The following is a 14,098-nucleotide window of genomic DNA, read 5'->3' as shown; positions in this document are numbered from 1 at the left end:
AACAGCGTCAGTGCCACTGCCTTTGGATGTTTCGGAGTAATAGACTTGTTTTTGGGATGACATGAAATACCATTGATGCTTGGTTTTTTTTAGATAAATTTTTTTATTAACCCAGTCATAGAAAGCCTTAGTCGTATCTTTACACAACTTTTCGGAATTATTGATTTTTAATGCACTTTACTTTTGTATTTGATTTTGCCTGACAATAAATTGGATACTATGACGACTGATGAGTCTTGTATGGACGGAACGAGCTTCTGTCCTAGTTTATTTCATGATGTTTTGCAAAGTCACTTGACATCTTGAACAAACATTTTCTAAATAACTTTTCTTTTTGTAAAATTATTTTAAGATGTTATCCATTGTTGGCAGGTGTCTTTGTCTTTGCTCGTCATTGTATGCAGCTTTTACAGGTAAAAAGTAAAATCACAAAAATACTGAACTCCGAGCAAAATTCAAAACAGAAAGTCCATCAAATGGCATTATCAAAAGATATAACACATCAAACGAATGGATACCAACTTTCCTATTCCTGACTTATTACATGTATTTTCTTATGAACCTGGTTTAATAGCTAGCTAAACCTCTTAACTTAGTTGTTCTGAGGTTTTATTGACCAAACTTAATGCTATATTTCTTTGTTATTCTATAGTTCAGCTGTGCATATTTCTTGTTTTAATCGCCATCGGTAAAGTCTGTCCATATTCTTTTCCACTGATCTTATTTCATTTTATCCAAGTTATCTCTCCTTTCCCTCGTATTGGTCACTTTGTGCAATGTACTACAACTACAGTTGCAATAAGTTGCTTTTTGAATCTTAAATTTCATGTGTATGAACTGATTACGAAGACAATTTTCAATATATTAGCCATACACCTTTTAGCCACCATATTTAGGCTATAAGCATGAACTAAATAGATAGAATCTGATCTCTTTTTGTCAAATTGGCTCTGTTCGTCATGCCTATGTCAATTCGAATTTCAGTGTGACTACCAATGCGCGTACCGTACATGTGGTGTGTACTGAAGTGGTAAATTATGTGTTAGTTATGTGTTATCATTATCTGGTGAGCTACTTTCACAATCTTGTTAGTTTCTTTAATGGTATTGTCTTCAGTAAACACATCTCTCTAGTTTGCGAAAAGATATATGGTGTTGTAAAACAATTTTCACTTTAAAGAAATCAAAGAAATTGTGTATTACCTCAGAATTATCTCTTTAAATTTGAATTTGCTGTGATAAAAGCCACGCATTTATGCTAAAAAACCTTCTAAAATGTGACCATAAACAATATTTTTTTAACGTAGCATAGATCTTACGCATGGCTATATTCTGATTGTTTCCCGTATAGAGTATCGAACCCGTAGACAGTTTTATACATATCTTGTCAAAAGTTCATTTAAACTGAATCTACGTTTCACTCTGAATATTGATGATCAATATCTTAACAACAATATAATGTACCGTCCTGGTATCATGATACTTAAATGTGGGACCTGCATGAAAGTATGTCTCATATATTATTTTTCAAAACTTTAATAAACTCATCATAGATACCAGAATGTTTATGTATACCAGACGCGCGTTTCGTCTTTATAAGACTCATCAGTGACGCTAAATTAAAAGTTGAAACTACCAAATCGGAGAAAAAAAGCCTTGAGGACTTCTGAGAAACAAAAATGCAAAGTTTTTCGACATCACTTTAAAGTTAACCGTTTAATATCAGTCAAATGTCCATTGTCCATTCTGTCGCTTATGATAAAACTTTCCAACTTCTGTATTTTGGTAGATTTGGGCAATGAAGTCAATGAGATGTCTTCTTACTGACTTATTTATTAATCCATAATTGAAGTGATTCCCTCGGTTTAAGTTTTTAACCCGATTTGTTTTCTCTCAATCGATTTATGATTTTTTGACTTTTGAATAGCATTATACTATATTGTTGCCTTTATATATACATGTATACTATTAATTTAAACTTGATCCCATGAATTTGTATGGTTTGTCATAATAGCAAAAGGATTCACTAAATAGAAACCAATCTGACAGTTAGTTAATATCACGGTGATTACTATAACGTTTTCCTGAAATACAAGACTAATGTAGTTATTGGAACGAGATCACGGATGAAATCAACTTTCGCTTGATGATGTTTCTTTGACGATATAACGACAAATGAAGAATGAACAAACGAAACCTGAGGTTCCAATGAACCCTCACGAGGTCTCAAATGATTTAATTTTATAATGTTCTAAAGTTACAATCAAAATGAAATCTAGTTATTTCCTATCAAGTTAGAAGTTTCATTTTTTTATGTATTTATAATCATCTGGTAAAAACCCGTGACATATGATTATGTTGAATGAAAATCCATAAGAATATCGTATTGATAAGAATGAAATTATTTAACATTTGTGTGTATTTGCCTCATTTGTCTTTTTGTTTTACCATGAACAATTTCATTTTTCATGTTCGTAGCTCTTGTGAAATTTGTTGGTATTCAATAGGTTTAAATATATAAACTTGTTCCACTTTTTATATGTAAAGAAATGTCGTCACAGAGTAAGTATTCTTCCTCCATTTTTTTTTTCAATCTTCATATTAGAAAATACAAACACAAAGCACAACTAGCATATTCAATAATTAAAATACATTAAAAATACATAAAAACTACAAAACGTAAATATATAAAACAAATGAAAATGTACCCCAAAAAAGAAAGAAGCTTTGTTGGAAATTACTATCTTTCTTAATAAAGGGATCTGTTTCTCCATTAAGCTTCAATGATTTCTCTTCGAGAGTATTTCCTATTAATTTATTTTTTTCTTTCTCAGGGTGTAACTTCTCATTACCTGCAAATCAATGAGTTTCATCAGTATGCATTGTATAATTCATTAATAGACATGCAAATTCTTAATTAAGAAACGAACACAGTGAAATAAAGAATACATCACGAGGTTATCAACATGCAAATAGGATTTTGTAGTTAGTGTTGGGTTGATGTTGTCATAATACGTATTTCTGAACAATCTTATGTGAAAAATTTATAAACAAAATACCATGGAAGTAATATTCTTAAAAATATTGCTTCCCTTTAAATACTAAACTCCAAGGTAAATTAAAAAAATAGCAAGTCAATAAAATATAAACAAAAATCATTCGTTCCACTATTTTAACCTACAGAACAAAAACAAAACAGCTGTCATATTATAGACTTGCTTCAAGTTCGCCTCAATCATTATATAAGAATAAAATGAAGGGTGGTGTGTATGTCAAAGGGACACCAGACCCAAAACAAACAAAAATAGACATTTGCTGATTTAAAGCTTGATATTCTTAAATATTTCTGCGCACAGTTCTGTTTTGATATATATCAATGTTGTGTAATTTTGTTTTTTGGATTCGAGCGTCACTGATGAGTCTTTTGTAGACGAAACGCGCGTCTGACGTATATACAAAATTTAGTCATGGTATCTATGATGAGTTTATTTGTACACCTGATGTTTATTCAGCAAGACGAATCTATATAATATTCATGTTCTTATGAAGGATAAGCAGTTACTGTCTCACTTCTGACACTCTATGTAAATGAACTAATATTCCGGAGAAAAGTAGCTTTCGGTCAAGAAATGAAATTCTCAAGATAAAAGACTATTTGTTGGCTACGCGCTTGTAATATCTAAAACCATATTTCAGTATGGGTTATTGAAAAGGGAGAGGGTGGTGAAATCTGGAGAACTGTATTTCAATTCATGGTTTAAGCAATTTGCAAACAAGATAGGAAATATCCGAATATCGGACATGAACTTTCTGATATAACTTAGTAAACACTTTGCTGAATGCAAATTGTAATGTGGTGTATAAATGTCATTTTAAATGAAATTTACTCAGTATCCAGCAAGATGAGTAAAACAAAATAGACAGCCATACATAATTTATTACCCTCAGAAAATTCAGAGAATCGTTCAGCTGTATTTTGCAGAAGTACATTACGCATTTCAGAGTAATAAATATTCAGTTTATGTAGTAGTGCATTTTATTTGGTTATACGTATATCTACGCTGTATAATACAATTTCGACATTCTAGTTATGCAATGTTATCAATAAGTAAAAGCAATCATTTGAATGAATTATAAATTTAGGAAAACAACTCTGAATAAGTAAATAATCAATTTTACCTATAAAAAGACCCGACTGCAACTATATCACTAACTCAATATATTATTTCTAGATTACCGTTACCCAAATTCATTGTATATTGCTTTGTTCATCTATAACTGCGATTTTATTAAGCTGACCAATACCAACTATGCATGCACAAAAGTCTATAACAAAAATACCGAACTCCAAGGAAAATTCAAATCAGAAGATTCTTTATCAAATGGCAAAATCAAAAGTTCTAACACATCAAACGAATAGAAACAACTGTCATTTTCTTAACTTGTTACAGGTATTTCCTTACGTAGAAAATGGTGGATTGTATATAGCAACTTTCATAAAATGTACAAAAAACAAATTCATGGTAATAGCTGACGTTTGAACTATGGATCCATAATATTAGATTCAAAATTATGAAGTAGGTGTATATAAGCCTCATCTGCATACATGGCTAGTTCCGTAATCTTATGTTTGATTGTTTTCTCAACTTTTCATTATTATGTTATTTAGCCTTTAGCTGATATATGAATATTCGTATAATTAAGTATTTTTGAGTAATCCCAAATAATAACAAATAATATACCATGAATACTGAAGAATAATTTACGAAAGCGACAGTTATATGTTTTCTTGGTCGAATTAGTTATCAAAGGTACCAGGCTTATAAATGAAACTCCAGACACGAGTGTCGTCTACATAAGACTCGTCAGTGACGCTCAGATCAAAATAGTTAAAAAGTAAAATAAGTACAAACTTGAAGAGCATTGATGACCCAAAATTCAAAAAAGTTGTGCCAAATACGGCTATGGTTATCTATGTCTGGGATAAGACAATCCTTAGTTTTCGAATAATTCATACTTTTGCAATCAGTAAATTTATAGTAATGATCATATAATTGATATTCATGTCAACACCGAAATACTGATTAATGGGCTGGTGATACCCTCGGGGACGAAACGTCCTCCAGGGGTGGCATCCACCCAGTTCTGTAAATAGTTATAAAAGGTACCAGGCTTATAATTTAATACGCTACGCTCAGATCAAAATAGTTAGAAAGCTAAACAAGTACAAAGTTGAAGAGCATTAATGACACACAATTCCCAAATAATTGTGCCAAATACGGCTAAGGTTATATATGCTTTGGATAAGAAAATTCTAAGTATTTCGAATAATTCTTACTTTTGCAAACAGTAAATTTATAGAAATGACCGAAACCGTTTAAAGATTTCTAAAAACGTTTATTGCGAATGAATTCGGAGCAGTTTCTATATTTCTAAAAATATGAGTAAAACTACAATGATGGTTCAAAGGAGGTAAATTTTGAAGATACTAGTAGCATATTAACTTTGGATTCCCTTAATTACTGTTATACTCACAACATGCGCTGAAACACGTAATTGTGAAATGAAAAGTCGGGAATAAATAAAATTAAACAGGAATGTAAGTATATAAGATAAAACTATATATATAAATTTATATCAATTATAAAACTGTCTCAACTCGTTAAAAGCTACATTGTTTTAAAAGTGTACAACTTGCAACATGGGGAAAATATTACATAACCATGCTAAAATATCAAATTATATCAAAGTTTTTATGACCCATCAAATAAAATGTGTGTACAGCTATGTAAATTTTGAGACATTGGAATTTGAAATAAGACGTTGACGACGCAAATGGTCGTTTCGTTTTTTTTGTTGTTGCTGTTATGTTAAATATACAAGTCTAAAATAACTTTCTAAAGCATAGAGAGAAACTATTTCGTGATCATTTCCTATTCAATTGTAGATTTTGTGGTAAAAATGTGTTGAAATTTTCACTTATGAAAAGAGATCTGTGCCATTTTTTCTGGCTAATAAATTTTCAAAATGGCAATGCTATTATCACTGCAACTGTTTTAATACCACTGGGATAGGACTGACAATAAATGTTGGAGAGGGAATATTCACTTCTATTATTCACTTTTAAAATCATCAGATTTACAGCTTGGAGTCCCATGTTAGTCGTTATCAAGAGAAAGGCACCAAATTAGGCGTGATCATAATAAATATTCTTGCATTTTATCGTTATTACTTCACACTTTGGTTTGGAATAGACTGTATATTCCCAATAAACTTGACGAAAACAATCACAATTGTAAATAAAAAAGTTATAAGTTAGTTGGACTTAATTCTTCTGAATTGCGATCGATGCAGATATTTTATTGAAGAAATAATAAAGAAAAGCTTCAATCTTTAGATGAAATGTCGTATAACACTGCAATCCTGCGTGTTTGCACGAAAGTTGTGGATCAAAATTAGTCCTGTTTCCGGAATCCATACAATTCATCCAACAATCTTAATTAAATCGAAAAATACTAGAGGGAGTTCGCGTATTTATGGTTTAAGCTTACCAAGATTTTGCCTTCTTTGGCTCAGTGATATAAAGCAAAGGTGATGTATTACTATGATCACGATATCACTTTACTGCTTTGGCTAATTTCCTGATTAGTGATGTAATTATAGAACCTTAAAAAGAAAAGTAAAAAGTATCAGAAGATCAATATAAAGAAAAATGATATGTTTAATATGATTATATTTGCGGCAACAACTTTTATGAATTACAGGTATTAATTACAGGTATTAAACCTGACTGATGTTCCTCTGTGATACACTACACCATCATCAATAACATGAATTTAAGACGATATATTTTCTCATTCCGTGAGAGGATTATTAAAGTTATCTAATATGCCAGAGATAGATTGTTCCATGCTGATATGTGTTTGTCCTTTGTTCTTTGTATGTTCTGGCGTGACCCGAGACATTTGAAGTTAAGATTGGAATTGGGCTCAAATAAGGAAGCTATAAATCTTTTTCACTACATGAAGAAGTAATTGCTACTAATTAAAATTCAGGAAATGTTTAAATTAAGTAATTCCTTTATTCTCTGACTTGTAAAAATATATTCAAATGAGTGGATTTTTTCGAGTTCATCCAATTAGTGATTTGAAACGTGTGAGGTAGTCATCAAGACTGCTAGACTCATGACTAACTAAGTTAATTTCAACAAGTCAATGCAGATGCATGCTCACTCTTAAACATTTTGCATTCCTATAGTATAAATTTGTAAGAATAAGACTATTTCTGAATCAAGTGTGTAGAGTATCTATAGTTTAAACCATTCTGTTTGATGTTAATCTGACATACGTTAAAGGTTTTCTGATTATATATTTCGTTGTCTTTGAGAATTAGGCTGTCTTTCTCTGTTTCTTCCTGGATATAAACGGTATACAAAGGCTAGTATGAACAATGTGCTGATATAGAAAAAACCAAGGACCAGACACTATTTACCACTGACCAGGATACTTTCAAACTTTGCTGTTAAGAATTCTTCTACGTGTTAGTTACTAAGACGCACAATTTTGAAAATAACAAAGACATTATTACTATCAGCAATGAGGAGTAGGCACAAAGAATGTCTATGTATCAAGTCGAAAATGTGAAGGGTGGGTCGATATTTTCCATAATTTCCTGCGATTCTTTTGGTCTACATTTTGAAAATTTATAATTTCGCGTTTGTTATAGAAAGATTCGCATAGTGCATTTGTTTTTCACTATCAAAAATACAATACAAAAAATCTATGTTTGTACATATAGTAAATATTTAAGCCACCTTCGGAACGGCCGCCCAGCCTGCATTTCGCTGCTGAAATTTGTTCTTCTTGCTGACAACTGAGGCATTGATACTATCCATTAAACCAGGAGACGACAACAATTCTAATTACTAGCCTAATTTACTAATACCGTAAGGTTAGTGTAATTAATTTCAATCAAAGCTATGTCCGATACAGAAAGATTTATAAAAGATGCATGGCCTTCTTCAGCGTATTTATTGATTCAACTCGACATGTTTTCCTCTCTTAGTTTTAAGTTTAACCATTGACCTCAATGTTACAATACTGTATTCAAACTGTTCTCCGTTAGTCCTTGCTCAAAGACATAATTCTTTACCAAATATAACAAAAAACCTTAAGTCATACAGTCGTATATACTGTGGCGAAACGTCTTTGAACAATCCATCGATCTTAGTGGATTTTTGACACGAACATAAGTCGATGATGGGACTACATGTTTTCCCCTTGTAGCTTTAAGACGTCAAGTCGTTAACAATACTGGCTCGCTGCATGAATTATGTATTTCAATAGAGATTTCTACCCTAAAAGATCGATCTTACTTCACGAACTGACTTTTTTTAAATCCCTAGTGTATTGTCAAAGCTTCCTTAATGAAATAAGTGATTGACAAAGAATCTCTGGAGCAGGAATAAAATTCACACTTCACATTGAGTTCTTTATTTGAGCAACAATTACATACGATTTACTTCTTTTCTGTTTTCGAGGAAATTAAAAACAAATCGTATATTTCTAAACGTGATATAAATAAAAGAAATTCAATTTCTCCTGATTAAGATGAATTCTACTGGTTGTTTATCAGACATGCAACAATGTATATACATTTTTCAACTTGTTATCCTCGTTTTTTATTCTTAAATCCTTTTAAATAAAACAAATTATAAAATTTATTTTTAAAGACTAAATAAAAAAATACACGTCTTTTGAAACTGATAACTTTATTCTTGTGATGCAGTTTATGGTAAAGAGTTCGCTTATCTATCCGTTTTCAGAATGAGACATGAAGCTTGGGCTGGTATCCTCATAATATAAATATGTATTTAAAAAAAAAAGAGCAGCACGTTATATCAGAAAATTGAATTAAAAAGTTTTAAATCACACGTACTTCTATAGGACGGTTTCCAGTAGTTCAAATTGTGTGAACCTTTCCTCGATTATTGTCCGTATAAATTAGATAATAATGTGAATCGGACTAATAAATTGGAAAATAATTAAATTTCAGTACTGAAACAACCATTCTTTTATTTTATTTTCTGTATGTAAATCTTCCTTGATGTACGATATTTATACTAGTCTCTGTTTCGGTCATTATATGCTAGATAATTGTAAGAATGTCCTTATTTGTCGGTAATTTGTCTTTTCAGAAGTTATGGCGTGTTTTAACGGTTGTAATGTCACTTTTAAGTAATTCATTTACCAAAGAAAGTTGTAAATTAATAAAACTGTTTAAATTTTTACTCCATGTTTCATAAATTTCTTAGAAAACAAATAAACTTGCCGTTACCACAATTAAGGAAATCAATTTAACCAAGGCGGTATTGTTGACTGAATACGGAGAAGAATAGATTGCAATTGTTGATGGGACATGATGTAATGAATGAGTACAAAAGCCCAGGACAGATGAGCTCCTAAGTCAATGTTGATCTTCGCACCATACTTGGCTCTCTCATAACTCATGTCATTCACTGCGGATTGATTTTCGTATTTTAATGGTTATCCTATTCAATGTTTAAGTGTTTTTAGTTTACAGTGTTAATGGTTTAGATTTTTAACTATGATCGTAAATTGGCCCCGCAGATCAAACTGAAAATAGAATATTTGACAAATTGTTATTCGAGTTTTATTGACTGAAGAAATGAATAATGACATTGCTGTCAAAACATTCCAATAGGCTTTGTTCTCTAACTCGTTTGGGACTAATTTAGCAACAACCTCAATGAACACATATTTTTTAACGGTTTTTGTATAAATGTATAAACTTTAAAATTAAGTGGTCTAAAAATAGAGTTCACGATGTGTTTGTTTAACTCCGCAATTTGAAACAAACTTGAGTACTCGAATTGAAGTTGAAGTTCAAAAAAAGAAGAATATATAATGATAGGAATTGTAAGGTCTTGTATGATTTCCAACGAGTGAACTCTCCAATCGAGACCATATCACGTAGACGTTTGAAACAATATAGCATTTGTTCACACCTGTCCTAAGTCAGGAACCTGACATTCAATGTTTTTTAGTTTGTTGATGTGGTTCATAAGTGTTATTTGTTTCGTTTTTTTATATATATATTAGAACGTTGGTTTTCCTGTATGAATGGTTTTATACTAGTCGTTTTGGGGGGCTTTTGTTGCTTGCTGTTAGGTATGATCCAGGGTCCATATTGAAGGCCATACTATGACCTATAATGGTTTACTTTTACAAATGATGACTTGGAATGAGAGCTATCTCATGGGCACTCATACCACTTCTTCTTATATCTATAGAATAATACTCTTATATTATCTATCTTCAAATGCAAGAATACATTTTAATGAATTTAGGAGATTTGTTTAGGCAAACACTCCAGTGTATAGTGCATTCTTACAGGTTATATGATTGCTTTGATTTATAGCAGAACTTAGTTAAAACGTTATTATGAAGTCGCTTATCAGTGTATTGTGCATTGAATATGGTTTTATGATACCTGATTTCTGATGAATATGTGTTACTATGCAAACAAATACTGAGTTTTAAAGTAAAGTGTCAACTGAATAAAAAAATTATACTATTTATCTGTAAATGGCGGAAATGAAATGTTTGTTTTTGGCGCAAATGAAATATGGTTTGTGGCCCAAATAAAAGTTTTTTACGCAAATAAAATGCCAACTGGAGCAAAAGCAAAGCACCGATTTAAAATATGGTATAAGTGTAGAAATGATTTAAATTGCTCAAGTTAAATAATTTAATCCATAAAGCTGACACAGAGTTCAGCCTGAACAGTTCCCTTTTCAACAACCAGGTTTTTTTTTTAAATAGCTTTGATGAAATTGATTTTGCATAAGTAAATTGATTTTTTTTGTTTCTTCTGTTCACATAAGCAGATAAGCAGTTTGGATACAATGCTTAAAAATTACATTATAACAGTAAACTCAATCTGTTTGGAAAATATTCTTTGCACAAAAAATAAATCTATATAGAAAGTGGCCTTTGAATCAGCGAGTAAAGAGATGCGCTTACGAGTTGGCGAATATGGTAGAAGCAAAGACATTTTTACATTCAACTGCCACTTTTACCTTTTTCGGTGTACCTCCTGGCCCCTTAAAAATCCCGAATCAACCTTTGAACATCGATGTTATTTAACTGTCCCAACAATTTTTAAGATATCCATAGACATAATACTTTTCTGAACTTTTCCATAGGGGAAAATTGCTCTTTTATGAAATTGTCATACATGTTGTTACATCGGCACCTTGAAAAAATCCAATTCAATCCGGTGCATTCTTGGAGCCGTCTTAGACTTGCATTTAGGTTCGAGCATTGAGCAGCACTGTATTGAGGGAATCACATGCCTTAAGATAAAGAACAGTATTATAAAAGCAATGTTCATTTGCTTTTGGGTTTTTACGCCATATTACCTTTTCTATTATAATTTGTGTACAGTTCAATCAGACAACATGATATAATTACTGTGCATTGTTCTTTATCAAGGTTAGTATTTGGTATTGGCACGGCCTATTTCAAATAAAAGAAAATCGAGGAACCCCATTGCAAATTAACAGCACGTATAGTGAGTGGATTATCGCATTATAGTTGAAGTCTTTCTCCCCGGGATTTCAAACAGATTATCGGTATACATGTTTGTGAACACTTGTCTTTTGTTGACCACCATTTGTTGACAAATTGATGTCTTGTTTGGTTTTGCTGCTGTTGGCTGTCTCATTGATATTAACCCAATATCTACGTTCAATTATTGAAAATGCAAGTGGTTGGCAAAATATCTCTATGTACCTCATTTAAAATATGTTGATTAATCCTTGCAGTTATTTAGAAAATATTTGAGAAGGTCACATGTATCTGAACTATAACAGACTATTGCCACATCACACAGTTTGTTCGTATGTCTAACCATATGTCGACTTATATGTAATTTTGTGTTAGAAAAAAAGTTTCATTTAGAAGGAGAGATTGTGTATGCGTAGTTCATGGGTGATGTGTATAGAACTTATATGGTTTTATGATACCTTATGTGATATAGTATTTTTTATTGCAGTTTGCTATATATCTAGACTAGAAATGAAAATAAGTTCCCTGATTCAATTCAGTGCCGAGAAATTTTGACTTTAATATATAATATGTCTTCAACCTTTTTTTATAAAAGATTTTTTTATGTCCGTTCCAACTAAAATGTTTTTATTACAACTGATTACTGCTATCACAGATGACATGCTAGTTGCCCTATAGATATTTATGAATAACTGTAGAAAAATCGTAAATAACTGTATAATTTACGCTTAATCTATATCACATAAATTGTTAAATTATTATGGATATCTCTCTTGTTTCGGAAATCGTGTGTGTAAAACTGAATTATTCTCCAAAAATTATAGTCTTTCGATTTTAAAAATGGAGTCAATTTGTGATGAGGTGAATGAATGGAATTAAAGTTCAATGAACACGAACAAAAAGCTTTACTACCGGTCTGTATTGAAAATTTTGTCGATATTTTTAAAAACCTAAATTTACATTTTAATCTTAACGTTACCTAGAGAAAGCAAGCCCGCCAAAATGTGAGTGGAGTATGTTTGTCAAATACGTTTGTTTACAACTAAGAGAAGAAATTTGATACATTCGTGTCGATCTTGATTTCATGCTCTGCATGTGTCTGGGAACTTTCTTATCATCAACTGTATGTGAAATTTCTTTATTTATCAAAATCTTTCTACGTACAAATTATAACAGTGTATTTTTATTCAAATAAATGGATTTTTAAAATGGATTATAACATTTTCTTTAAGTTTGAACAAGTACTTGTGGTGAAGGGTTCTTAAAGAATTGAGATCAAATACCATCATCAAAAACACATGGATCCTACAGAACTAACGGAAGTAAGTACTTTTCTATAGACTTGCTACATGTCCCTTCCTAATTATTATTATTTTTTCAATTTTGCCCCTTTAATAATTTTACTGCTATAACTAGGAGATTACAATTATACTGACCTTTCTCCAAGGGCAATCAGTAGGCTGGCACTTATCAGTAAACATATAAATTAGTAAGAGAGAAATATTAGAAAGGGAATTGTAGCAAGTCTAACTTTTCTACTAAAGTCTACAATTTTCATCAATCTATCATTTACTACCATGTTTCAATTTGAGATTGTATGGCAAATTTAGCAACGTGGCTCAAGAAAATCCGAAAGTAGTTGAATTAAAAGCATGTTAAATCCTTATCTGTTCCATCTGTATAAGTAAACGTGTAAATAACCACTTTCCCCAATACACTATTGTTTATTTTTAAAATCAGAAAAAGGACACTATCGGATAGTGAAGTTACATAAGTCTTCCTTTGTTGTGTATTCGCCTTTTCTTCGTCGCAACTACAAGGGCGTATATACTAATCATTGTAATTACTTTTCAATGAAAATTTAAACACTTTCTTTCCTTTGAAACCGCAAAATTGACATCATCAAGTTTGCTTGGGGATATTTTCTCTAGGAATACATTGTTTTGTGTATTGTCATATTCAACACCAAAAGAGATAAAACTTACTAAGAAACTAAAGGGAGCATCTTAATCTGAAAGGAGTACAAGTCAAAATCCCAAATTATAAAACTGCTTGAGATGGGTGATGTAACAACATCCTACAGAAACTGGTTCATACAGTTTGAGCGTCATCATTTTAACATCCGCCACATGTGAATATTTCAAATGTCATTCAATTATTGAAACAGGCTTGGACAATTTGTCCGATTTGAAACAAAATTATGTATGATAGTGTTAAATGATCGGAAAGAATAACAATAAGTATTTAATCTGTGTTTGGATATAGAGATTATATAAGTTATTATAACCTGGTCAGTCAAAAGTGGTCAGTACTATCTAAACCATGTAAATCCCCCAGGCAATATAAGTATTTGGAGGGGAAATTGATTGAGATTGTTTACCATCCAATGGGAGAATTTATTTTGAAATTAGTGTGTTCTTTGTGAAATAATTGTGAAAATGAAACGGAAATATGATGTTCGAAAACATGGGATTGCTTTGCACAAAGTGGTGAGTTTTCTTTTCCTTC

At 31.3% G+C, this 14,098-nt stretch overlaps 1 protein-coding gene across 7 annotated transcripts in view; it reads left to right on the top strand.

Annotated features, from left to right (window-relative positions):
- LOC139526493 (tetraspanin-1-like) overlaps positions 1-14,098 on the top strand; it is a 47,686-nt gene that overhangs the window by 17,786 nt on the left and 15,802 nt on the right. Inside the window, exons 1-2 of one of the 7 annotated variants that reach the window (XM_071321678.1) lie at positions 12,351-12,504; positions 12,823-12,912. The exons of 3 other annotated variants lie outside the window; for them this stretch is intronic. In XM_071321678.1, the coding sequence (XP_071177779.1) occupies positions 12,889-12,912 (24 nt within the window). In that variant the 5' untranslated portion in view covers positions 12,351-12,504; positions 12,823-12,888. Of the gene's footprint in view, positions 1-12,350; positions 12,505-12,548; positions 12,595-12,822; positions 12,913-13,304; positions 14,080-14,098 lie in introns of those variants that run through there. 3 more of the 7 variants (XM_071321671.1, XM_071321666.1, XM_071321660.1) reach the window with 3 other exon arrangements.

The sequence above is a fragment of the Mytilus edulis genome, chromosome 1 (assembly GCF_963676685.1).
Source record: "Mytilus edulis chromosome 1, xbMytEdul2.2, whole genome shotgun sequence".
NCBI lineage: Eukaryota > Metazoa > Mollusca > Bivalvia > Mytilida > Mytilidae > Mytilus > Mytilus edulis.
This window is presented reverse-complemented; position numbering and strand designations above follow the sequence as displayed.